The 25330-nt window shown below is 40.8% G+C and overlaps 1 protein-coding gene across 5 annotated transcripts in view; it reads right to left on the bottom strand.

The window, feature by feature from the left end:
• Positions 1-25330, bottom strand: part of PRR5L (proline rich 5 like) — an 87252-nt gene that overhangs the window by 49908 nt on the left and 12014 nt on the right. For 2 of the 5 annotated variants that reach the window (XM_020813848.3, XM_020813845.3), the window contains exons 2-3: positions 3419-3706; positions 2233-2313 (exon numbers count right to left, since the gene is read on the bottom strand). In XM_020813848.3, the coding sequence (XP_020669507.1) occupies positions 2233-2313; positions 3419-3588 (251 nt within the window). In that variant the 5' untranslated portion in view covers positions 3589-3706. Of the gene's footprint in view, positions 1-2232; positions 2314-3418; positions 3707-14445; positions 14539-15680; positions 15736-16144; positions 16222-25330 lie in introns of those variants that run through there. The other 3 variants (XM_020813844.3, XM_072985952.2, XM_020813847.3) reach the window with 3 other exon arrangements.

Below are 25330 nucleotides of genomic sequence, written 5' to 3'. Positions count from 1 at the left end.
ACTGCAATGTGCAACCTGATGAAGAGTCCTGAAGAACACAATGCCTGATTTTAATATACGGATGGTTCAATAAATGAACAGGTGCATCAATAAAGACTCTAAGTGATTCTGACACAATTTCCTTTCATTCTGGCATGTTTCTTAAGTAGACATCTACTATTATCACCAATGAAGACAAAGTGTCACACTGATAGCTTGTGGCTTTTGTTCGTTATTGTATATATATATATCCAATGCTACAGCTGACAAAAAAATTCCAAGCATTTTTGCTCTTGTGGAAGAATGAAAAGTCTTACATAAGGTGATTGTTATTCAACAGAATGTCTTGATTTGTCAAGAGAGCCTTTTGGTCACAAAAACTTGCAAGTCTTCCTTGCATTCTTACTTCAGAGTCCAGAGTCCACTTTCGGTACTATGAGACACCTACAACAGCTTTTTGTTGTGCTAATATTATTTTCTGAAGTTATTTTTCTCCTTGTGGCACAGAGACGCTTATATTGCCAACCTTAATTTCAAACATAGAAGGGAGCTGTTTTGGTACTAAATCAGCCTACTATTGCACTTAACTAAGAGTGGCCATATCCAAGCAGTTCTTTGTTTATATACTACGTTTTCCAATATTTGTTGAGCTCAAAGCACTTGACAAATCATACAAATACAGTATAAATTATGATATTTAACAGTCTTAATACTTTATAAAATGTAAAATACATCATGATATGACAATTGAAAATAAGAACAATGTATACCAAGTGCCAATATTATCAAGTATACTGGGGTCATACCATTCATTAAACAGCTCAGATTAAGATATCTAGCAAAAAGAAAATGTTCATACCAGACTTATATATATATAAAAGGAAAGATTACTGGATGGCCAGATAGCCCACCTTCAAGCAATGGAAGGCCAGCTGGTTCACTCCTTCTAGCAATATAATTGCTGAAGTAAACCAGCCCATCTCCAGAGCAATGTTATCAGCACCTTTCTGGGTCCTTTATAGACTTTATTTTTTATGCAGGCAGAATTGCTCTATTTTGGGTTCATTTCCAGCATGTGCAATCACTGGAAATGAATCAAAGTAAGCTTATTGCTATTGACATTTTCATTGAGAGTGCAGAGTTTGCCAATGTTGTGAAGTGGCTTAAGAAGATTTTAGCCATGTCGTGATGTTGGGAAATTAAACACTTCCTCTGACTGATGGATAGAGAAAAAAGTAGTTTTTTAAAAAACTGTACAATGACAGTGCTGATAAAGTTTGAAAAAAAAATTAAAATTAAAAACTTCCTCCCAGAATTGGGGAAAAGAAAAGGGAGCAAGGAGGGGTATTTTTGCTGCTGGTGTTGTTTTGTAACAGTTAGGCTGACCAAATAGGGCTGTTTGAGATGAGTATGCCATTTGAATGCAAAGATCACACTAAATGGCATGCCAGAACCCTGCAGGACCCTAAGGGACTCTATTTAGCCCATACAGCCTGCTCCAAACAATCCAGTGCAGAGCCCTCAGACTAATAGACGGGGGGGTGGGGGGGGAGAGAGACTGATCATTTTCACTATTAATCATGATAACTATAGATTTCAGTATCAGAGGCAGCAGTCCATTAAATATCAGTTGCAGGAGAGCCTGAAAGGGAAAATTACACTGAATCAATGTCTCACTTTAGGAGCTTCTGACAAAAGTATTTGGTTAGCCAGTCTGAGAACAATGCCAGAAAAGAAAAGGGAACTTTGATCTTTGCCATTTGGCAAGGCAAGTAATAGGCCCTACTAGAGCTAAAATGACCCTGATAGATACACATGGATATTTAAAGTATTTGAATGTCTGATCATGATGTTTTAAATGTTATAGCAGGAGAGTGAAGGATTTGCCATAAGGGTAATACATTTAGCAGCAGGGGGGAAAAGGCTCGAACGCTGACCTTTACAATCAGTTTGTACCACACCGTAAATTGTCAAATGTCAGCAGCAAAAACAGGGCCTTAACAGCTCTTTGCTTCCTTAGGTAGAATCATTTTGCATCAAATGATACTTATACTTCCTACTTTAGGGTGGGGTGGGGGCCAATAGCTTCATGCCGCAGTTTCTGTTTCCACAGACTTGAACATGCCAATAAAAAAAGCAGGATGTAAATCTAAAAAATATAAGACCAACCATCATATGCAGTTCCCAGTTGCAGCACATGGTCTAAATCAGGTAGGCTATTCCCATCCAGCAGAGTCAGAGTCAAAAACATACCTGACATTTTCATTGAGGGTGTAGAGTTCATTGTTTTGCAGGCCTCCCCCTTTGAACACATTGATCACTGCTGTTTGAACACTGTCAAGTAAGAAGTGAGACAGTTATGGCCGCCACAAATAACAAACTTCAGTATAATTACACTAAGCAATGAAAGGGCAGTCAAGAGCCATGTCAATTTATCAGTAAGGAGAGAAGGAGATTAATTATCCTGAAATTACTTCTGCTTTCTTCTTCCTCCCTTGAATCACCAGATGGTTTGCCTATGGCTGGCAATAAGTAACAAAGCAGGGAACCCAGGTTAAACACACACCAAGAGACCAATACAGAGACATATAACAGCACACTTTATAAGACCCCAAAGGAACGTGCTGCCATTCTGCTTTTACATGACCATTCATCCTCTTGTTCAACAGCAAACTCACAAGGGGGGGGGGGGGCGCCGCTATACTTGCTTCCTCCAAACACAAAGTGAAAGGATTTACCGCAGCTAATACCAGGAAGATGGGACAGAATATGATCCAGATGATGGAAGTGTCTAGACCTTTAGTGCTATGTCAGTCTCACTAAGGAGACTGCAACTACATGTTCTCCTTGGAAGGTTCCCAAGACTACTGAAAGTCGAGAGAAGGAATGAGAGCCTTCACCAAATTCAGAGAAGGACTTTCTGATTTGGCTCCAGTTCAGGATGTGCCTCTTAACACAAACCTACCACCTATTAAGATACCCAGTGTCATTACCTATGATGATGAACTTTGGTTACTAGAGAAAGGAGTAGAGACTGGACTGGTGTAGAGCATTGGAAGCTGGAGCAAAATCCAGCCCTTCTAGGGGTCCAACTCTGGCCTTCTGGGGTTACTTGGGGATCTGTGATACCTTCACCAGGATAACATAGTTTGGGAGGCTCCCACTTTTTCTACAGGTTGGTTTCTTATTTTGAAAATAATAATACCTCTTCTAATGCTAAGAATACATATGTTGGCATTTTAGTCCCATTTCCCATCACCACCATTCCCAACCAAATGCAGGCCTCAGAAGCTTATCTGAAACAGGATTCAGTCCTCAGGTTGAAACTAATTCCACAACTTTGGTGTATGCAGACTCAAGATATGTTAAGGAACATGACAACAAGTGAAAAAAAAAGCTGGCATCAGGGAGCTTTGTGAGCTCATACATTTCTACTTGCCTGTTCCATGCAGAGTTAGAGCTGAGCTGCAAAGACTGTCGGGCTGCCAAGAACCGAGGCAAATCACTAAGCACTGGAGAACTCATGAAACGTGGCCGAGGTCTCCGGAATGATCCCATTTTCTGAAACTGGAAAACTGGAACTGAGGCTATGGTGGAATCCCTGGTCATTGGTTCAGTGGAAAGAGACCAACAATGATTTATAAAAGAAGGTCAATGGAAGACTGTCGACGGCAGAAGCTATTTGGCACAGAGGATGCCTTGGGTGCCTCCAGAATCAAAATTCAACCTGGAGCAAAAGGAAAAAAAACAAAAGGTTAAAGTTGGGGACATTCAATAAGTACACTCTGCATACAAAACATGTGATCCAATATCACAGGTTGAGACCAAGTCCCAGAGCACTTAGAATCCATTTCAAAAAATCTCCGGACAGTGCAGCATATCAGACTGACACCCTTATCAGTGCCAGTGTGCTCATTCCAGCTTGTAAAGTTTACAATGGAATGTTGAAAGATCTTCCCATTAAATGACAACTTTCGTTGTTGGAATTATTGTGACCGTGATGACAACAACAATGATGTAGAAGAACTAGATTATTATACTACTTTTCTCCCAAAAACAGGTGCTTAAGGAGACATCTGAGGACTGAATGTACACATTAATATATGAGGATTCAGTGCATAGTGAAACACAGAAACATATCTGAAACACTGAAATATAATTCCCCCTTTTCACAAATATATTTGTAATTATACCAACAAGACAAGAACAGAAGAAAAGGAAAATAAGAGGAAGAGAAATGCCACATAATAAACAATGAACTGTAAAATTGTTTTCTCAATTATTTTGTTTAAAGGATTTTTTCTGGACTGTACAGTACTTATCTTTTCCCTGAATTAAAAAAAATGTTTCAGAAGTGATGTCTCCACTCCTCCCACTTGTCAGCCCACAACAAAGTCCAAGTTTTTCTGGATAACCACCAAACCCTCTGCAGAAGCTTTGGGGAAAAGATAAGCCCAGGAGGCAGCTTGGTATGAAAAAGGATTTGTTATGGTCATGGACTTTTATCTGAGCAACCTCTGGGTATAATCCAGAATGGTTGGACGCTGCCTATGTCCAGTCACCTCCTCCATGCTGAGGACATGGGTGGAAAGTGGGCCGATTTTACAACCTGTACTTGTCCAAATGTCAAACTCATTTGACATCAGTGAGTAAGACTTAAGCTTGCAATGCTAAGGTTCTGATTGTCGTTGCCAGTGGAAATTTCCTTTATGCAATTGACAGTTCATGCCTTCTATTGAAATGCCATTCCGTACATTTTTTCAGCAAACAATCAAGTACATATTGCTTTTTGTTATTATGCTGTAAATTCCTGGTAGCCAAAAGGCCAGAATGCCAGGAAGGCTTGAAAAAACATATTCTTACTGTACTGACTCTCAAATATGACTTTTCAGTGTAAATGAGACATTAAAGAGTAAGTGGAAGGAGCAAATGACTAAGAGCAGCCAAGGCCTTTCCAGGTAGAAGAGCATTCAAAACAACCCTACTCAGGCATTGTATTAGCTGGCATTATGGACATGGTTACAGGGGAATACCAAACAATCCCCCCTCCATCCACAACCATTGTTTTATCCCATTTCAATGTCAAATCTGAAGAGAGAGCAACTGTTCACAGCTGGGCTCTAACGTAAGTGAAGCCACTGGACAATCCAGGATATGCAGTCCAGCAACAGGTGCTTGTGTGTGTAGATCTTACATGCAAGCAAGACTAGCTGCTTCCTTTAGTCATGTTCAAAATGCTGGCTAATATAGTGCCTGAATACGGCTGAGGAAACCTAATGATTCAGAATGAGTTGAATGCCGCTCTGTGAGAAGTAACATGGTTGCCAATGAAATTGCAGGAAACAAAACTTTGTGAAAATTGATCTGAGATATGCACTTCAGAATGCTTCTGGTGTATTTCACAAACGTACCTGACACATGGGCAAGTGTAGCTCTCCAAATGTTACCTGACTTGGTTATTTCATCAGGGGAGCTACTGAATTCAAGCCATGTACCAGTAGAACATAGAAAACAGGGAACCCTTTCCTTTTGTGGAATTTCCTTATTTCCTTTAGGAGCCTGAGTAGTTTCTGGATAAAAGCATTCGTCATTGTTAGTTATGGTGGCTATGGGTGATGAGAAAAGTAGTCCAACAAAACCTGGAAGGCCAGAACCATCTGTCTTTTGCTTAAATAAGACCAGAAATAAGTATAAGCTAAACTTTCCCTTAATAGTTGTGGAGTCTGGTGGCTGGTCTAGCAACCCTGTGGTCTTCAAATGTGGCTGGGAACTTTTTGCTATATTCTGGTTATAGACAGGGGAGAGGAAGAGTGCTTTGACTGCCGTCTAGACCTTAATCACTGCAGTACTTTTGCCTCCATTTTGCAACCTGTCTTTTTTGGTGGCCACTGCCACTTCTGGCTTTAAAATGAGCAAATGTAAAATGTCTATTGCCTAGCTCTGTGCAAAGTTAAATCTAAGAATCAGAACGAAACCAGACCAGGTGGCAAAATAAATTCCCTTTAGTTCAATAACAATCCTACTTCCCATACACATTTAGTTGAAGGTAATTTCCCTTTGCAGCCACAGCAGCACTGTGAGAACAGCCAAGCGGTAGAGCTTAATAGTCTTATGAGTCATAGAGCAGCACAGAGATAGCCAATGTCAAATAGTGGTTAGAGTATTTGACAAAGACTCAGGAAATATGTGTCCCTTTGATAACTACTTGGGGATCCTGTATCACAATTTATTTATTTTATCCAGAAACTACTCAGGCTCCTAAAGGAAATAAGGAAACTCCACAAAAGGAAAGGGTTCCCTGTTTTCTATGTTCTACTGGTACATGGCTTGAAATCAGTAGCTCTCCTGATGAAATAAGCAAGTAGCAATTAAAACACAAATCAAACTGTATTTGCAAGGCCTAAACACGATACAGACAATGCCAGTCTAGAGATGACCATCAAACATTGTTTCTGCTACGATTGTTACTTCTTGTATCATTTCCCTGAACTGTCCCAACTTTTTCCTTCCACCTTATGCCACAAGATTCCACTCCTCATTCTCAGTTTTTTTCCTTCTCTCCCTTCCTCCTTCTCTCTCTCTTGTCAACCACAGCAACGTGTCTCATTTCAGCAACATTCATTCTCCTCTTTAACCCCCTCTTGCCATTCCAAAGGCTGTGGTGGGCTGAGCCCAAGAGAAGGAGGACACCAGTGCTATCTGTCACAAATGGGTTCAAATTCCTTATTCAGCCATGAAATCACTAGGTAATCATGGGCCAGCCACTATCTTTCAGGACAATCAACCTTACGAGGAAAAGTAAATGCAGAAGAGGAAGCATGTCAATTTTGCTTCATCCCATATTTGGTTCTATTCTTTTTTTTCTTCTCTTGAATCTCAAGCTCCTTCTGTCAAATTCATCAAGAAATTTGTGGATTGTGGTACAGTATACTCAAAACAAAGCAAATGAAATTCTCAACTATCTGCACTGGGAAAATTCAGCTGGTACAGCTATTCCCTCTATGTAGACAGTCATGTTGTACCTGATGACCAAGTGGTTGCTGAAGAAGAGGGGCTTGTCAAAAACAAAGAGCAGAACTGAGAGTAGAAATAGATGAGATGGCAGCTTCACAATTAGAAAGTGATAACGCATTGTACCTCTGCATTTCCCCCCAAAGCTTCCAAGCCATTTGACTGACTTTCAAATGAATTCTGTGCTTATGTCCCAGTGACTCATCATCAAATAAACACCACTTGCAGAGCAAAAAAACCCAAAACCTCATGGGGAAATTAGTAAATGTCCGGTTACTGGCTGTTGTGTCCTGTTACTCCTTTAAAAGCTCTGTTTTCAACACCCGAGATGAACTCCCATCTGTTTCTCCCCTTTGAACCATGGGTATGGTTGAATACAAAGGATTTAAAGCCAGGCTTTTAAGAGGTAAAGACTCTAAACTCTGTTCCTTGATGTCCAAATCAGTGGTCTTTGCTTTCCCCCCAAAGGAACTCCTAGATAGGCTGATCAGAGACCCTGAAAGTAGTCCATCCACAGAGAGCATTTGTGTCAAACCTCACTTGGAGGAGCTTCGCACAATTTCCCTTACAAGCCAACCTAATGGCTTGAGCACCTGGCTTAGCAGCTCTACTCAGGTGGGATACGCTGCAATTCTATTTAAATAATTTAAATAATTTTGAATTTTGTAGCTAAATATTTAAATTAGCATAAACAATTTTATGTATCTCAGTGTCCTCTGTTGCCCCTGCCCCTTTTTGCCAATGCATTCCCTCTGGGGATCTGCCTACAGCAATGTTTGTTCTGTTGCAGTTGTTTTTACAATAGCTAGGCTGCTTTGCAACAACTGGGGAAGTTTCAAAACCACCTCGGACTACAACAACAGGAGATGCCATTAAGAAGTAGGAGGTCAAATGTCCCATTAGGCGTTAGATGCCTTGGGCACTTTCATAGCTGCTCTCTGGGTCATGCTTTTAATGGCTGCCCAAGACATAATCACTTCACTATTTAAGCATCTCAAATACCTCACCAACGCAGCTGAAGCAGAGTTTCTGAAGCCTTTAATTCTGAAGTAAATGAACAACTCCGAAGCACCATTGTATTGCAGCTAGAAACATAGATCTAGAAATAGTCTTGCAGATAAGTATAGCTGGTAATGTTCTGGAAGCCTTCTAGTCCACAAAATCTTTAATAGCAGACCTGAACCTTATCAGCTAGACTTATATAAAGACCTGATTACTTTTGGCTGCAATCTTATATGTATTTATCAGACAATAAATCTCATTGACATCAATGTGACATATATTTCTGGACATTATAGACTTGAGCAGTTCTTTTTGTTTTATCACGGGCTTCTGGAAGACTTATGGCCTGGTTTACTACATGAGGTAAGCCTCTCTTTCTAAGACAACTATAAATAAAAGCACTTCGACGTATTTTTCTTGGATTATATCAGATCCTGTATGCAAAAAGTACATACCTGAAAATGTTAGTGTTTTGGAAACAATTTTTCAGAACCAGGAATCAATCTAAGAAAGATTAATCACCCTACTGGGTTTTAAAAATATGAAATACTTCCCTCCACACATTTGAATCAGGCAACAAAGAATCATGTTAAAATTTACTTTTATATCAAATAAATCTCTAACCAGGTACTGTATACAGTCAGACAGTGAAATTCTTCATACAGGCAAAAGGATAAGGTCCTGTCTTCAGAAACCTTTTTTTCTTAAACACACATATTTCTTATTGTCTTTATTGTTTTTTTAAAAAAGATTTTCAGGATGCTAAGAACGCATTGAATATTAATACAAAGAACTAAAGACCGAGAAGTCATAAAAACCCGCAAAACGAAGAAAGCTGAAGTCATTTAGTAATGAGAAATGAAAAGTAAATAAATTAAAGGTAAATAAATATGAAAAGTGCAAGAATAAGAGTCTATTGGCTAAAGAATCTGGGAAACTGGCCTGGAGATAACATCATTCACTGAAATCCAGTACAGTGGGGTCTTGACTTGAGAACTTAATCCGTATTGGAAGGTGGTTCTCAAGTCAAAAAGTTCTCAAGTCAAATCTGCATTTCCCATAGGAATGCATTGAAAACCATTTAATCCGTATCTGCTCTTTTCCGTCCATAGAAACTAATGGGAAGCTGCTATTCTGCCTTCGACCACTAGAGGGGGATATTTTGTTTCTTTTTTTCCTTAGTTCAAGAAAGGTTCAGGAACAGCAGGGAAAATACAGTCCAGGCAGTACAGTACCAGGCAGTCCGAAGACTGTCTCCCAATCCACTCTCTAAACGCTGGGAGGAGTGAGGAAGCAGACAGGCACCCTTTTCACTGGCCAACAGTTAACTGAAAGTTTAAATTTTGCACTTTCCCTGCCTCCCACGTGGGTTTTTTTCAGTTCTTAACTCAAATCTAAGTATGTAAGTCAAGTCAATATTTTCCTATGAGAGTGGTTCTTAAGTCAAAATGTTCTTAACTCGAGCCATTCTTAAGTCAAGACCCCACTGTAGTAAGCTGCAAGTAGAGCAGGTCCAGTAAATCAACAGACTGTAAAAAGGAATTGATTCACCAAATTCTGCTGATTCAATGGGCTTACTCCACTTGTGACTTAATACTGGATTTCAGCCATTGTTTAGTGCCACCCCATCTGAAGTCAGCAGACATATAATGCTGTCCACTTCCAGTTGCAGACAAATAACATCCAGAAGAATTATCTTCCTGCCAGAAGGTATGATCTGCTTAAAAATTTCACCAGTAGACACTACTTTACTGCAATACTTGTGGGCAACTATTTGCATGCATTCCAAGTATAAGGCGTATTTTGTCAACTACTTTTGAAAGCCAGCCACACTTGTACATATTTCCAGTTGCTTTTGCCACCCACACATAGATATTTCTAGTCAAATTCTCTGCGTGCAAAAGGAAAAAAGTGGAAGACAGAAGCTTAAAAAGAATCAAATATCCATGGCATAGGAAATAATTAATAATATCAAAGGGTATCTGTTGAATATTCACAATTTATCTGAGTCTTAAAGGTCATCAGTTGGATTGTTAAATCCTATTGATTCAGAAACAGCAACTGTGTATCATACAGTGAATTCCTTCCAAGTAGCTTTCAGTTTTATTTTTGCTGGAGACATTCAAAAGAAAGGCATTCAAAATACACGCTTCATGACCCCACAGGCATGCAGGTAATAAAGCAAGCCAAGTCTGAGGGTCTGAATCAGTGATTCCCAATCCCAATAAATTGCAAGGCTATAGTCCGGTCATGCTGACTGATGAAATTTTTGACTGACTGGTGAGATTCTAAAAAATTTTCAAACCCTGCCAATTAGGGTGTCCATTTTGGCCCAGTGGCTAAGGGTCTACCCTAACAGAGTCGCTGCCAAATTGTTAAGTGAAGGTTTTCCCTAGGGTTTCCATATTACAGCAGTGGGGATAGGGTAGCTGCCTGGTCTGATAATGTGAAGTCGGTGAAAGAGCAGGAAGACATAGTTAGGGCTAAATTCATAAAGAGATTGTAGAAGGAAGGGTGTTGGGCCCTTTACAGGCCCCACTGATGATGCACCTTTGGGTGTCCCCTCTTGGACTGCTTCCAAAAAAGGGACCTGGTGAATTTAGAATGATTCACCATCTGTCTTTCCCTGAAGGGGAATCGGTGAACAACAGGATTCCTCAAGACCTGTGCACTGTACAGTGGGGTCTCTACTTAAGAACTTAATCCGTATTGGAAGGTGGTTCTCAAGTTGAAAAGTTCTTATGTTGAATCTGCATTTCCCATAGGAATGCATTGAAAACCATTTAATCCGTATCTGCTCTTTTCCGTCCATAGAAACTACAGTGGAACCTCTACTTAAGAACTTAATCGGTTTTGGAATGGTGTTCTTAAGTTGAAACGTTCTTAAGTTGAAGCAAAATTTCCCATAGGAATGGACTGAAAACCAATTAATCCGTTCTGGCTGTTTTTTTGTTATGTAGAGGTGCGTTCGTACATTGAAGCATTAGTTCCCATAGGAACTAATGCAAAGCTGGTTAATACGTACTCTACCACTAGGGGGAGAATTCTTTTTAACCTAAGATGACCTAAGGTTAAAAAAAGAGCAGGAAAGGTTTTTTTTTCCTGTTCTTATCTTGGATTTCTGTTCTCAAGTAGAAGCAAAATTTAGCAAATGGAGCTGTTCTTAAGTTGGATTGTTCTTAAGTAGGGACGTTCTTAAGTAGAGACCCCACTGTATATACATCGTTTGATGCTGCAGTGTTCATGGTGCAGAGGTGTGGGATGGGGGCAGAGCTAGGGAAGTGTGACATTAAATTGACATTCCAGCTCCTCCCAGTGCATCCCAAAGATTTTGACCTTCTGGGCTTTGCTTTAGAGGGTAATTACTGTATGGACAGGTCATTACCTATGAGTGCTTGTTCTGTTTTTGAACAATTTAGCACTTTCTTGGAATGGATGCCGAAAAGGTGGGTCAGCCCACTGGGGTGGTCCATTATTTAGATTTTTTTATTTTGTGGGACATGTGGCACATCACAATGTGCATGCTTTATGACTTCCTTCCAAGAAATAACAAAGGAACTGGGAGTTCCATTGGCGGAAGAAAAGACAGAGGGACCTTGTCAAGTGTTAACCTTTTTAGGCACCGAATTGGATACCATCTGACAGTCCAGTAGGCTCCCAGAGGTTAAATTGTATGAACTCAAAGTTAGGCTATGGAGTTTGCTGGCACAGAAAAACGTCACATTGAGGCAGCTACAAGAAATGGCAGGTCACTTTAACTTTGTGTGCAAAGTGGTAGCCCCAGGTAGACCCTTCTTGTGAAGGTTATGTGATGCCATGAAGGGCTTTACAAGGCCTAATCACAGGATGAGACTATCAGTGGGAATGAAGGAAGATTTGCGAGTTTGGTTAAGGTTTTTGGAGGAATTCAATGGGATCTCATTCTGGAGGGAGGAGTTGTGTTTAGGGTCTGAACTGCAGGTTCAAACCAATGTGGCAGTGTCAAGTGGTTATGGAATATTTTTAAAGGTAACTGGTATGCAGGGATGTTGCCAGCAGAGTGGCACAGTTGGGGAGTCACCAGAGATCTCACATTTTTGGAGATTTTTCCAATAGTTGGTGCTTTGTGGTTGTGGGCTTATGAGTGGGCTAACTCTGTGGTTACGTTCTGGTGCAATAACCAGGCTGTGGTGCAGATTGTAAACTCCTTGTTGTCTAGATCTCAGAGGGTAATGGTACTTGTTAAGACCCTCACTTTGAGGTGCTTACACTTTAATATAGTTCTCCAGGCTCGCCATGTCCCCAGGGTTGATATTTCAATTACTGATGCGCTGTTCCATCAACAGAAGGACCTGTTCAGGGTGTTGGCATCAGGGGCACAGGCTCAGCCAGACGTCCTACAAGACAAGGTATGGAATCTTGGAGGGCTGAGGTTAATAAAGCCACGGTTCTAGCAGTGGCACCAATTTCTGGACCGTAGTTATACAGCAGCATGCAAGGAATATTTGCAAAATATATGCAAAAAAAGCCTTTTGCAAAAAACAGGGACTGGGATACGATTGGCCTGCATCAGACAACAACCTTATGCAATTTGCTGTTCATTTACATAGGAAGGGACTGGCCCCTAGAACTATTCAGAACAGGATGTCTGCCCTAGCATTTCATGCTAAGGCTCAAGGTTATAAAGGTTTTACAATTGACTTCCATATTTGGAAGATGATTGAAGGGTGGAGTAGAGAGCGAGTCACAACAGGTGATACTCATACACCAATATTGCCAGCCATATTGGCCAAGCTAGGAAATACATGGGAGATTGTCTGTGAGGACCAATTTGAGGTTTATCTGTTTAGAGCTGCTATACTTATTGCATTTTGGGGGGCACTACAGATCAGCAAATTAGTGGCTGCATCCAAACACAACACGTCACTATCCTCTCTGAAGAGGAAGGATGTAGTGGTATGGGAATATCAGATTGCGATTCACCATGGAGGTCAAAAACAGACCAGTTAGGTAAAGGACAGGTGTTGCTGTTAGGACAATGTTCCGAAGTTGAGATCTGTCCAGTAAGGACTATGCATGAGTATGTGCGACTTAGGGGTGAGGAAGGCGGAATTTTTTTGTGCAATAAAGATAAGTCACCATTAACAAAATACCAGTTTTGGAAAATTACTGCCCAAGCCTTACGCAAGGCCAGGATACAGGGTTGGCATTTTGAAACACATTCCTTCAGGATTGGCACTGCATCTACAGCAGCTTCCCTTGGGTATGCAATTGATGACATTAAAAAAGTAGGCAGATGGTCATCTAAAAATACTGTGCTTATGTTCACCCATTACAACAGTGTTAGGTGCTGTTGTGTTTTGCATTGTTATTTGTTGCTACAGATTCCAAGAAACGTTGGCTTGAGTTTGAGTTCTGTTGTGTGGGCGTACATTTTTTGGGCCGCCAAATATGCCAGTCGGACCAGTTGGGGTTGCAATTTGGGCCTTGGTGAAGTGGCAACAGTGGAATGGAGGGGACAGAGAGGCATGATCTGGGATGGATTCATGCAATTGGCATCCCAGGGTTCTCCAGATGTGCACCCTGACATTCTGGTGATTCATTTGGGAGGCAACAATTTAACCCAAGGGTCAGGCAAGTCATTGATTTTCTGGGTCATTGCGGACCTCAGAGCTTTTGTGGCACGGTGCTCCAAAGCACACATTATCTGGTCAGCAATTATTCCACAGCTGGTGTGGAGAGGTGCTCATGACCCCAGGCGAACTGATTGGTCCTGGAAGGAAGTCAACAGAAAAGTTGACAGAGCTGTTTGACAAGGCCTGGGGTCAGTTGTTGCACATCCTCAGGTTTCAGTTTGTTAGCAAGAACTTTACAGATATGATGGACCACATCTGTCAGATTTGGAGCTAGAGATACAGTATTTCTAAAGGATTTACAAGGGGATCTCAGGGCTGAAATTTTCAGCATGGTGGGGGGCATGGAACATACCAAGTAGTCCCTATGCTGTGGCGGGTAGTGCAAAAGGATAAGGTGACTTCTGAAGAAGGCACCCAGGGGGTACAGAGCACCCCTTCAGGAGGACAGCAACAGAGGTTTAGCTGAGGGGAGGGGAAGATGTGGACCCCAGGGGACACTGAGCAATTAGGGTTAGGAGGTCCGCATGGAGCGGACTTGGGGTACAACAGCTAGTGGAGAATTAGAAGTGTGCTGTATGGTGGGACAGCGCACTTCCAGTATAGGAACTTGATTGGCGGTCTGGACCAGAAGGTCAGGGTTGACTCCGTTTACAGACCAGTTTGGTGCACTACAGGAGCCCCTCTTATAAAAAGGATTTTGAGGTTATTATAAATAATTTAATAAAGTTGTGGCCCTAGTTAACCCATATATCTGTGTCTGTCTCTTCATTCAGGACTTGGCAGGCAAAATAATCTGGTCTGGATATATCTAGTTTGCAAATAACAATGAGCAAATTACCTTCTCCTAGCATGAATGCCACTGATGAAGCAGAGGAAGCTAATGAAAGGTATTTCTTCCCACAAAGCTAATCAGCCCTGCTAGGAATCAAGTCTAGGAGAAAGCAGATACACACACATGGGATTATTCAATCAAAACAGCTGCCATATGATGGACTCTCCTTAAGGTGAGTTATATTATATAGCCATTAAGCTAGTAACCAATACCACAAAGTATTGCTTGTGAAGTTATGCTGTGCTTTCCTTGATTTGCCCTGATTCTATAGTCTAATGTTTTCCACTGGGTATTCTGAACTGCTATCAGAATACAAGCGCACCAAGTCCATTAAACTGTGAGATTTTGAAACCATGCACAAATCAGAGGTTTGTAATAGTTCTAGACAGCAGCCCACAAGTTTGTATTGTAGCGTAAAAACCACAACTATTGGAAGATCCTTCAGAGTTATCAAACAGAGCTTTCTACTTCATATGCGCACTTTTTATATAATGAGAACTCTGGAAACTAAATAGAATTTCAAAATTAAGTTGGATGACATGTCTCTTGTTTATTTTGTTTATATATATGCACTAGTAAGGTAGAAAACACTTCTTAAGTATGTTTGGGCTCTAGTTAGGAACTTGCTGGTTGGGAGAATTCTGGGTGCTGTGAGAAGAGTAACATTACCAAGCACAGTTTAAACAGCACAGAAATCTAATCCGACATCTTATTTCATAACCTTTTCTAGCACTGCTGTATTATCCATAGTTATCCTCCTCAAATAATAATTTGCCATTTGCTTAACCCCCAGCCACTAAACATAAACCTCACTTCTTCCACTAGCAACCTGTGCGAATAGCCCACTACAAGGCACATACAGTACATAGTACAGTAAAAGTTGAGCCTTTTGAAAATATAATAGGAAGCTACTGCTATCATTATTCTGTGATCAACTGCTTTACCTGTTTCTTAACAACAAGCCCTGTTTAGCTGACCCTAAATTATTGTTATATTTTACATTTCAGTTTTAAAACCTATTCTGCACATCATCTTAACTATACTGAATGAAGCAGTAGAAAAGGCAAACTGTGCAACCCTAAGCATATTTACTCAGAAGTAAGTCTCATCATGTTAAATTACTGACCTTGCTCCCTAGAAACTGTGCTTAGGATACAGCCTAAGTGATTATCATATAGTCCAAAAGAAAAGAAAATACTTTATCCAAAAGCACCTTTTCTTTCAGTAAAATGCTCACTTACCATTCTAAAGCCATACTTGTTTGACATTATATATATATATATGATATTCCATACCCTACAAAAGATTAATTTACAGTGCAATCCTATACAAATCTATTTAGAAATCATTTACTCTTGAGTTCAATGCATCTTTCATAGTAAGTGTTTTGCATTTGGTGTGTTAAATATTATATGTGCACACTGTATCCTTTCACCATTCTCTGTATTTTTAAAATAGATACCATTGTTAAAGAAAATTCTAAAGTGGTTTTAAAGTTATTTTTTTAACATTAAATCAAATTTAAGAAATTTCTGGCTAACTTAGCACTACTGATAATGTATACATCAGCCACGGGGTGCAACCATTCCAAATGGATTTAATTTTTAAATTTTAAAAAATGAAGACAATGAGAAAACTCCATAAACCGGGACACATTTCGCTTCTAATTCCTCTCCGTTAAAACACAGCAATGTTGGTCCCTTACCTTTCAGTCATAGTGAAGAGCAAACATCTGCTGTTCAGAGAATCAGAATGAAAGCTGCAGTAGCAGACACAGCTGTGAGGGGAAACAGCCAGGAGGAAGATGTTCCTTCCTGTAGCTCCTCCCCTCAGTTGACCACAACAGGCAGGCTGCCAATTGGCAGCCAAAGAGAGAAGAAGATGACTGCATAGAGTTCAGAACAAGTAGTTTACTTAAACAACTAGCCAAGACACTCAGCATTAAATATTCTCTAACTAGGACTATACATGCAGGCTTGGATCCAGACTTCATCATACTTAGTCTGACATAAATTTGAATAAAGTCCCAATTATTTCAATCAGTTTACTCGCTGTATTGGCAAAATCTAGATCAAATTCACAAGTTACCATTAAATAGAAAATAATATACGAATTTTATAGTGGACAAAAGGCAGGGGAAATCATCCAGATCAGTGTCTTTGTTCAAAATCAACAAGACTCCACTGCTAGAAATCAAGCAAAAATGCAAGAGGTGAGATTGTTCCCGTCACAGCATCTTCAGTGTGCATGTATCGAAATTCTGCTTCTTCCTAAGTCATTAAAGGTTCATAAGGTCTACCAAGAAAATGAGGATGCAAATATTCTAGGTAAACCCATTGTTATTGTACTAGTTAAGCTGACACAATTCAGTGCCAGCATACCATGCGTTTAATGCAGCGGCAGTGGTGTGGCAGCAACAGGGGGCAGGGGTTTTCTTTGACAGCCTCTGGCTGTCTAAACCCCCTCCCACAAACTGACAAATAAATTTGTGCTTCGTCGGTTCATGGGGAGGGGAGCTTCGTACTTTGTCAACTTTGACATATCCTGAAGTAGGAATTGCCAAAATTGTGATTCGTCCCCATCTCTAGTCATTAATAAAAATGTTGAGGAACTCCAGGCCCAGGACTAAGTCATGTGATACTCCACTTGCTACCTCCTCACAGTTTGAGAAGGAGCCATTAATAAACATTCTCTAAGTATGATTCTGTAACCAACTTTGTATCCACCTGACAGTTGTTATATTTATGTCATCTGTTATGGTTTTTCCAGCCCAGTTGAATAACTGAGCCACTGTTTCTTTTCTCTGCCTTTCGCTATACATATGCCCAAAGAATCCTTTTTTTGTTGTTGCTTTTAATATCTCTTGCTAACCTCAGCTGATTTTCAACTTTTCCTTTCCTAATGCCATTCCTGCAATTCCTTGCCACCTGTCTGTACTCTTCCTTTGTGGCTTCTGTTTCCTTCTTCCTATATGTGTCTTTCTTTTTTAAAAAAAAATCAGGCTCTCTCTGAGCTTTGTGTGAAGCTACATTTATCTTTTTTTCCTGTGTTCCACCTTTATTTCGGGGTGGTGGTGGAATTTTTTGTAGTTCTGCCTTTAGAATTTCATTTTCTAGAAAAGAAATTCCCATAGGTCTTGAACTCCTTTTCTTGTTAGGATCATCTGTTATGGAAACTTACTTATCATTGTTCTGAGTTGGCTTTTCTAAAAGGCAACTACACTCTGCATTTGTTCCCTTTGAAATAAAGAATTCAAGTAGAACATGATGACTTTTCCCCAGAGCTCCTCTTATTGCCGCTGCTTCCACTAAGTCATATCTTTTGGTTAGAATGAAGTCAAGGACAGCTAGTGTTCTGGTTTCTTTCTCCATTTTTGTAGGAGAATATTATTATAATAGTAGTTATCTGAGAACCGCAGATCATAAAGGGATCCTATGGACCATCAAGTCAAGCCACTGTCAAAGAGGCACAGTGAGGAAACAAACTCCCAACCTCTTGCTCCATAGCCAAGTACCTAAACCACTGAGCTATTCAGCAGTTCTTACCAGCAACACAAGCCAGGAATTTCTTACAGGAGCCATATTTGGCAGCATTTGCCTCCCAACAGATATCAGGATAATTGAAATTTGCATTACTACCATATTGTATCTCTGAAATTCTTGCAATTTGTTTTTCAAAGTTTTCATCCGCATCTTCTCCTTGATTGGGCAGTCGGTAGTAGGCTCCAACTACCACATTCCTTTTGTTCTTTCCCCCAATTGTATTAATCTAGATGCTCTCAGTGGGACAACCAAGCTCATCCTTTTGTACTGCTGTGCAAGAATACATTTTTGATATACACTGTGACGCCACCTCCCTTTCTAGTCTTTCTGCTCTTTTTGAAAAATTTATATCCTTGCTGTATACTAGTCATGGAAGTCATCATACTAAGTATCAACTATCCTTATCAAGTCATATTTACCCTCCTGAACTCAGATTTCCAGTTCTTCTTGTTTGTTTCCCACACTCCTGGCATTTATATTCTGACACCAGAGATTGTGTGATTTGTGGCCTGCTTTCCTTTATACATTTATATGAAGATTATCATACTCCAACAGAGCTGCTTGGTCCGTTCCCCTTATTGTGCATAAGCCTTCATCTGTCTTTACCTCTGAGCTTGCATCTCCCTCCCCCTTCCAGTTTAAAACCCTCCTGGAACCATTTCTAGGGCTGTTCATAAGGACTTGAAGAGACTTGGGTTTGAATAAAGAGCCAGGGCAGACCAAGAATTTGTACAGTACTGCTTGCAATAAATGAACTTGATGAAGTCAAAATCAGTGACCCGGCTCATATGTTACTCCTCTCTTTCAAGACTGAAGGATGCCTAAGAAGAAGGGCCTTTCAACACTCCCAACCATGGAGGGCCTTGGGGAGCACAACCTGTTTATATTTATGAGGTTTAGTCACATTCAGTGTTCCCTTGGGTCAAAAAAGCAGCACAAAAAGTATTTTATAACAGCTTTGTAAAAACAGTATTAGCCAAGCATGTATGTTGTCAGCATCCCTATAAGCAGGTAGAATCACACATTAAAGGCAGTGCTTGGTTTGTTACACACTGGCTCTTTGTAGAGATCCAGTTTGGATGGGACAAAAGCCACAAAACAAGTGAACACAGATTAATCTACAATAACAGTTTGTAGGAAAATCTGGGCTGCTTGCCTCTTACAGCGATATTCATTGAACTATGCTAATTCTCACTGATCTCACTGGAATGATAAACTCAGCAAAATGGACAACAACACACTGCTTGCGTCTATACATGATTAAGAGCTAGTGGACAAAACACATTTCAATGGTATATCAACCAAATTTTACTTTCAGTTGCTGAGGCCAGATTGAAGGAAGTCAATGCAAAATGAAACCAGAGAAAAGGACCTGCATGCATTTCAACAGATCAGAGATCACAAACACCACAGCAGCCTGTTTCACATCCTCTGGCTTTGATCCTGAACAGATATAATACAGATTTAATAACTCCAAAGAAGTTATCTCTAAAGTCCACTAGTTTACACTTTGCCTAAGCCAATATTTCTCACAGTGCAAGATACCAGTCTTTAGGGCAGCGTCTTTCAACACAATGTCCTGAAGACAGATTAGACCAGTGATGGTGAACCTATGGCATGCGTGCCACATCTGGCATGTGAAGCCCTTTCTTCTGGCATGCGAGTGAATGGGCCACCCACCCGCCCTTGTGGAAACAAAGCTTTTGGAGTGGCTGCAGCTGGGATTCCCCCTTTCACTTTCTGTTCTGAGTCATTTAACTTCCTGTCCATCCCCATTATTCCCCCTTTAACTTCCTGTCCGTCCCCATGATTCCCCCTGAAACTGCCACTTCCTGTTCCGGTTCTGGTCTTCCGGGTGGCAAGGCAGCCACTGGTTTCTTCCCCACCCCCTCATTTTGGGCACTCGAGCTGAAAAAGGTTTCCCTCCACTGGATTAGACAATAACTTCCATGGTTCCCAGAGGTCCCCAGACAGTGTGGCCATTGCTGGCTGGAGATTGTGGGTGGGCTTGGACATGAGAGCCACAAGAAATTCCTGAGCAGCCAAGAAATGAGATGACACAGAGTAAATCCAACTACACTTTTCAATTTGAGCCATGTAGCAACTGCTTTATCCAATCTCCTTCTATTTCCCTATCATAATCACCATCATCTCTAAATGGACTCTGAACTCTCATCATAAATCACATTTTTATATATGGTACTTTCAATGTCATTTCCTCAGTGCTTTGACTATAAACATAAACTACACCCCCATAAAGTCATACTCAACATTGTACAGAGATATGCCTGGGCTTCCAAAGCATAATTCTACCAAGATGATAAACCTTCCAGTATAACCCTGGAGGCAGCCCAGTTAAATAGACACAGGCTCATTGTCAGAAGGTTGACAAACATTTATTTATTTATTTATTTATTTATTTGTTTATTTGTTTATTTATTTATTTATTTATTTATTTATTTATTTATTTATTTATTTATTTATTTATTTATTTATTTATTTTCCACCTTACGCCTCATAGGGACCCAAGGTGGCTCACAACAGATAAAATAAGAATTTTAAAAACAGTATAAAACTATCACACTTAAAAAACAACTAAACATAGCATAGCATAGGCATCCTTCAGTCTCGAGAGACTATGGTAACATGCTCTGAATCGAGGAGTGTCCTCTCCAGAGCATGAAGCCCGGGTAAGGTAATATGGAGGATAGGCTGTTACCCAAGCAGCAGATCCCCCCTCTCCACATTGCTGAAATGGTCCAATGGAAAGGCAAGAGCCAATACAACTGGTTCCAGCAATCTCGCAGGAGTTGGCAGAACGACACATGCTGCCTTCGGGACTCCAGCTCCGGATTTTGCCTCGAGGTTAACTCCTGAAGCCTTTTCCATGAGTGGATATAGCCACAAGGCAGTGGAGGTTTGAAATTGGAGTTTTCCTTCTCCTAGATGGGCTGCCTTCCATGGCTAAACATACAATAAGATTTTTTACAATAAGAAACCAAATTTGGCGGCGGACGAAATTGGCAATTATAGGCCCGTCGCCAATGTTTCCTTCCTCAGCAAAGTGGTTGAGAGGGTGGTGGCAGATCAGCTCCAGGCGCTCTTGGACGAAACCAATGCTCTGGACCCATTTCAGTCGGGCTTCAGGCCGCGCTATGGTACAGAGACGGCACTGGTCGCACTGTTGGATGACCTGTTGAGGGAGGCCGATGGGGGCAACATGTCCTTGTTGGTCCTCCTCGACATCTCAGCTGCCTTTGATACCGTTGACCACGGTATCCTCCTGGGGAGGCTCTCCGAGTTGGGAGTCGGTGGCCTGGCACTTGCGTGGCTCCGCTCCTTCCTGGAGGACCGCCCCCAGAGAGTACAGCTTGGAGAGAGGGTCTTGGGCCCATGGAATCTCAATTGTGGGGTTCCACAGGGGTCGATCATCTCCCCAATGCTATTTAATATCTATATGAGGCCGCTGGGCGGGGTCATCAGGGGGTGTGGGGCATTGTGTCATCAGTACGCTAGTGATACACAGCTCTATATCTCCTTTACACCAACTTCAGTGGATGCCGTCCGGTCCCTGCAGCACTGCCTGGACACTGTACTGGAATGGATGCAGTCAAATGGATTGAGGCTGAACCCAGACAAGACAGAGGTCTTGAGGGTGGGCGGCCCTTCCGTCAGCGGCATAGGTGACTCCCTCTCCTTTGGAGGGACGACCCTTGCTGCAATGAGTGAGGTCCGCAGCTTGGGAATACATCTGGACCTGGCGCTTTCCATGGAAACCCAGGTGGCGACCGTGGTCCGCTCCGCCTATTTTCATCTATGGCGGATTGCCCAGCTGCGACCATATCTTGATCGGGGGGCCCTCACTACTCTAGTCCATGCGCTTGTAATCTCGATATTAGACCATTGTAATGCACTCTACGTGGGGCTGCCTTTGAGGCTGACGCGGAAACTTCAGATGGTCCAGAATGCAGCAGCCAGGCTCCTTAGTGGGGTGAGAAAACACCAGCACATCTCCCCCACCCTGGCTGCTTTGCACTGGTTACCCATCCGTTTCCGCGTTGACTTCAAAGTGCTAATGATCACTTTTAAAGCCCTAAACGGTTTGGGACCTCAATATTTGGCAGACCGTCTTCTCCCACCCAGATCTACCCGAATCACCTGACATAGCCAGCAGGGGAGGCTGAGGGGTCTGACACCGAGAGAGGCATGGAAGGAAAAAACAAGAAACCGGGCCTTCTCGGCGGTGGCTCCTCGGCTGTAGAACGCCCTTCCAACAGAAATTCGGCTGGCACCCTCACTGGGTGTTTTTAAAAGCCAGTTAAAAACTTGGTTATTCAAGCAGGCCTTCCCTCCAGTCAATTAGGTCTTTCTCTTTGCTATTCCATCTTGGTAATCCTCTCTTTAAATTAATTGTTTTAAATTGAAATTGTAGCTGTAATTTTTATGATTTTATATATTTTTATACTGTTTTGTTTTATTTTGTAAGCCGCCCAGAGTAGACATGGTCTAGAGGGGCGGGGTAAAAATCAAATAAATAAATAAATAAATAAATAAATAAATAAATAAATAAATAAATAAACAAACAAACAAACAAACAAACAAACAAACAAGATTTTTTAATTGAGTATAAAAACAAGTGGAAAACATTTTATAACCTGTAAATTAAAAAACAGCATTCCTGAGATAACTTACCATTCAAAGGCATATCTGAATAAGAAGATATTTATCTGCTGACAGAAGGACAAGAGGGAGGGGGCCAACCTGATTTCTGCATTGGGACCACAGCCAACTATGAATAGAAATTATGAAGGGGAATAGCAATTCTCTGCATTGGTGAAGGGGCTAGCCACACAGAACAAGGGACAGGTACAGACTACCATGTACAATATGAATGCTTACAGTGATAACTATTAGTACGGACATAAGGGCACAGCACATAAGGCATAGAGTTGGAAGACAGATGTGATAGCTCATCTAAACATCTCATTGCTTCTCCCTGCACTGCATTATCCAGTGTCAAGATGGGCAATATATCAGAAGTCTTAAATCAACTACGGTTTTCCATTGTATCAAATCCAGAAACTATAGCGAACAACTCTAGAACAAGCCAGAGTATTAATACACATTCAGAAGTCATTATAAAGGATTATTCTGAAGCTTTTGCTGTCAATGTGAAGGGAGGAGTAAAGAAGCCCCAAACTGTGGCCGAAAAGGCTTATTACTATCTTCAGTTTACAAAGCTGAAATTATGGTCTGAACACCCAGTATTTTAGCACTGACACCAGTAGCAGTTGATATGTGGAGCAAAGAACAATATTCACTTAGTACAGTATTTTATTTTTGGAATTACCTAAATAGACCCAAGAGACAGGTTGTGAAAATGAATTGAGGGTGGTGCGCAAATCAGAAACTTTTGTTAAAACTGAAAGAAATCTAATAACATTTTTTTTTTTTTTTTGGAATGTAGAAGACACTTAACTCGTCTCTCAGTCCAGTTCAGTAAGCCATCTATTGCAAGTACAGACACCACTGATGTAAAAGAGGAAATCTTATTCATTTAAAATTGAACAGCTCAACTGTTGTTGTTTTTCTGTTAGAAAATGGTGGCTACTAAAATATAGACATTTATAGAAAGGAAAGAGTGCCTTCCTTAACAGAGATAAGAGAACTACAGAATAACAAGAAAAGATTTCTTACTCTTGACTCCAAGTTATACAGCCAAAGCAGTAGTTTCCATCCCTGGATCACTAGATGTTCTTCCACTACAATTCTCCGAAATCCTGACTAGAGCAGCTAGTTGTGAAGGCATGTAGGAGTTTTAGTCCAAGGCTGGGAACCACTGAGGCAAAGTATACCAAACAAATTGAATCCACTCCATTGAAACAAACAGAGTACTACACTAGCATACACGTGAACCAGGCATTCATATGTACCGTATATGAAATATTCAGTCCAAACTGAATGTAACCTTAGGAGCTAGCCAAAATTAGCCCAAGTCCAAAGCAAAATGCTCAAGGGTAAAAAAACCCAGACTTCCATGATCTTATGGAATCCACCCGCACATGATGCTTCATGCTATATGAAAAGAGCCATTAACTTTGGAAAGCAGCCCTGGGATCCAACTGAAGAGCAGCATATAAAGGAAATTGGCAGAAAATATACAATAATAGCATCCTGTGCTAAATCAAAACCCATTAAAGGCACAAAAACAACAGCATTTTAAGAAGCTGGCAAGTGCTGGGAGAACACCAAAATCTCCATGCAACAGTTCATTTTAAGTTGCCAATATTATTATTTTCTTACAACTTCTCTGACTTTAATGCGTTTTCTTTGAAAACAAATTGGATTTCTGAGTAAACATGTACAGTATATAGTCTTGCTTTCATCACCACTGTGGTACTTGGCACAAAGAAAACAAACGTCATATGTTTTGTGTATAGTCTGCTAACAGGACTTGGGGACATCCAAATGTCAAGGCACAACACATCAATATTTTTCTTTCTGCTATGTCTGCTTTGGGGAGTGGTTCCTTTTTTTAACTAGTAAATCAGATATCTTTACAATCTGAGATGATATAGTGTTCATGAAGTAACTGAGGAACAGATTACAAGAGAGATTATCTCAAATGCTGGGGTGGCATTAAGATTAAAAGGTTGCACTGGAATCATAGTTGGAACTTCGCAATGACTTCAGAGAGTCATTTGCAAGCATCATTTCCTTTCTGGTGCCCAGGAACAATCCACAGTATATCCAAGAGGAAAATGGCAAAACACTGCCAGTTGTACTTGCCATCTCCGTGTAAAGGCATCTCAGTGACCAGAGATTCTCTCAATCTTAATTAAGCCACACACCATGGATCGAGATACACAAATGACCCTTAGCTACCAATTGAGATGCCAGCTCTGTCTGCCACACTAACTCTGACAACATCATTACAGGTTCTAGCAATGTCACATGCAACATATGGGTTAATTCACTTATTCATATCTTAATAAGATGTCTGCCACCCTCTGCTAACATGTACCTTGGCATTCAGATAGGACAAGAAGGGCATTTTCTATGGAAGAGAACAATAGATATCTGAAATCAGAAACACACACACACATACAAATCCAGTTTCACCTAAAGAGGAGCAACTAAACTCTCCCATTATCACATTTTTCATACAAAAAGCTACATATATGAAGTGGAGAAACATACCCTTACATGCAGGCTTTGCACACTAGGAAGAGTTCTTTAGCTTATGTGTAGATTCAACATGCAGACAGAAGATTCTCTTGTTCAGACTAGAGATGGGGACGACTCACCATTTTGGCAAGTCATCACGCTTCGTGAATTAGCAAAAGCTG

Source organism: Pogona vitticeps, chromosome 1 (assembly GCF_051106095.1).
Source record: "Pogona vitticeps strain Pit_001003342236 chromosome 1, PviZW2.1, whole genome shotgun sequence".
Classification (NCBI taxonomy): Eukaryota; Metazoa; Chordata; class Lepidosauria; order Squamata; family Agamidae; genus Pogona; species Pogona vitticeps.
This window is presented reverse-complemented; position numbering and strand designations above follow the sequence as displayed.